The sequence below is a fragment of the Armigeres subalbatus genome, chromosome 2 (assembly GCF_024139115.2).
Source record: "Armigeres subalbatus isolate Guangzhou_Male chromosome 2, GZ_Asu_2, whole genome shotgun sequence".
Taxonomy (NCBI): Eukaryota; Metazoa; Arthropoda; class Insecta; order Diptera; family Culicidae; genus Armigeres; species Armigeres subalbatus.
The window spans coordinates 434,458,030-434,460,254 of record NC_085140.1 but is presented as its reverse complement, the minus strand read 5'-3'; the positions used below and the strand labels follow the sequence as shown (position 1 = coordinate 434,460,254).

The following is a 2,225-nucleotide window of genomic DNA, read 5'->3' as shown; positions in this document are numbered from 1 at the left end:
TGTGATTGTCTCAATTGTCTACAACTTACTTTTTCGGTTCTTTTTCGGCAATGTAAAGTATTCGTTTCGTATGCCGTTAATTGATTTTGTGCGTCTGTTGTTTGTGATAAATTAACTTATCTTATTCACTTAGATTTTCTCTGTTTTTCAATCTGTATGGTTTACCTGTCCATCGAATAATATGTGTGATGTTTGTCTCGTCCCAACACGAGACAAACCGTGGAATCTACGTGTGTTGCCTACTAAAGAATTTGTTTTGTTGGTTCCGATTCTAAACATCTCATAGAAACTTACTTACTGACTCGTATTGCTTCCGTGATCATACACCTTTTTCCTTCTTCCAAACTATCGTAAATATTAATTTCCCGCTCAATATTTCGCAAACTTTTCTCTTCAAACTTCCTTGACTATCTATTTCTTTCTTATGTTTTTATTTATCTATTATCTAATCGATGACAGTCCTACCACATCTATCACTTTTCTTTCTCTTTCTTCCTCACTCGCTGTCAGCTGTCATCTCACTTCTCACGACTCATCGGAGTGGCAGTGCTGCCAGAACATTCCCCGGCCCGTAACTCTGTCCCGGAAGCCACATCCGGTTAGTGTTACCATCCTCCATTTTTATTCTGGCTTGTTTAACTGTCGCTCGTTTGTACCTTCCGGTGCTGGTACGCACCCACGCTTGACGGACCCGTCCATCACCAGACATGACGACCTCTTCCACCACACCGTGGATCCAGCACTTCCGGCTAGTACCCTCAACTATGTAGACCAGATCTCCTGCCCGTAACGGCCTAGCTTCGTCGAACCATTTCGTTCTTTGATTCAACGACGGCACGTACTCCTTAATCCACCGTTCCCACATCACAGTAGACAACTGTTGCGATCGTTGAAACGCGTTCCTTAAGGCCACCGCTGGGTGGGGAGGTGGGAGAGCCATACATGGCTGGTTCAATAAATGATTAGGGGTGAGCGCCTCTGCTTCATCGGACTGTTGCGACACGTACGTCAGCGGACGGGAGTTAATGATGTCCTCCGCTTCGACGAGGACCGTTTGCAGTATCTCGTCAGTCAACCGCCTTCCATCATTGAACGCCGTTAGTAACTCCTTCACGGACCGGACCAACCGTTCCCAGACGCCTCCCATGTGTGGTGCGACCGGAGGGTTGAACATCCACTTCGTTCTTGCGTTCGTCAATTGGTCTGCGCAGTCATCTCTGATGTCCACAGCCTCCACTACTTCCTTGCTGGCACCTCGAAGATTCGTCCCGTTGTCCAAAAAGAACTCGATCGGCCAACCCCGGCAACCGATGAACCGGTGTATCGCCATCAAACACGACTGAGTTGTCAGCCCGTGCGCCACCTCCAAATGCACAGTGCGAGTCAGCATACAAGTAAACAGCGCGTTCCATCTCTTCTCTGTCCTGTGCCCAATGGTTACGTCGAGTGGTCCCAGGTAATCGACGCCAACATAGTCAAACGCACGCAGATTCGGCGTGACCCGTTGTACTGGCAGCGGGGCCATCCTAGGCGCTTTGGGACGACAATGACACACTTTGCACCATACGCAGGATGCTGCCACCCAACGGACCACTCCATCTAAATGTGGAATGTAGTACAGCTGCCGCAACTCGTTTTTCATCGTTTGGCGGTATCCATGGCCATTCCTCCTCTCTCTCGTACGTAAACTGCTGTCTTCGTATCCACGCGCTGTTGGGGTGTATTTTCGGTGTATTTCTTACCCCACTTCGTCAGCTGATCTGCCACGTTCAGCCTCGTCGGCACCCATTGCCAAGCTGCCAGCCGCGTTAGGCTTAGTATCTCTCCCATCCGAAAACCCACGAACTGCTTGTATCGGCGCTGATCCGACCGGATCCATGATAATACTACCTCAGCATCGATCCAGAATACCATCTTACTGATGGTGAAGTTGTGGTTTTCACGTACCGTCTGTGACACTCGTGCAGCGAGTACCGCTGCTAGAAGTTCCAGACGTGGAATAGATAGGCGCCACCTTCGCTCGACTTGTTACCAGGGCGCATACCACCGCTCCTTTTTACGGCTCGAAAATACGCCACACACCCGTAAGCCGTCTCGCTCGCATCCGCAAAGATATGCAGCTGCACGTCCTGGACCTTATCCGATCGTGGCCTGCCGAAGTAGCAGCGTGGCAACTTGAATGCCTGAATATCCGCCAGAATGTTCGTCCTGCGAATCCACTTCTT

The 2,225-nt window shown here is 49.7% G+C and overlaps 1 protein-coding gene across 1 annotated transcript; it reads right to left on the bottom strand.

The window, feature by feature from the left end:
* Nucleotides 1–532: 532 nt before the first annotated feature.
* LOC134210369 (uncharacterized) lies at nucleotides 533–1,642 on the bottom strand. Its single transcript, XM_062686423.1, has one exon. The coding sequence runs from the start codon at nucleotides 1,640–1,642 to the stop codon at nucleotides 533–535; it is 1,110 nt and encodes a 369-aa protein (XP_062542407.1).
* Nucleotides 1,643–2,225: the final 583 nt, after the last annotated feature.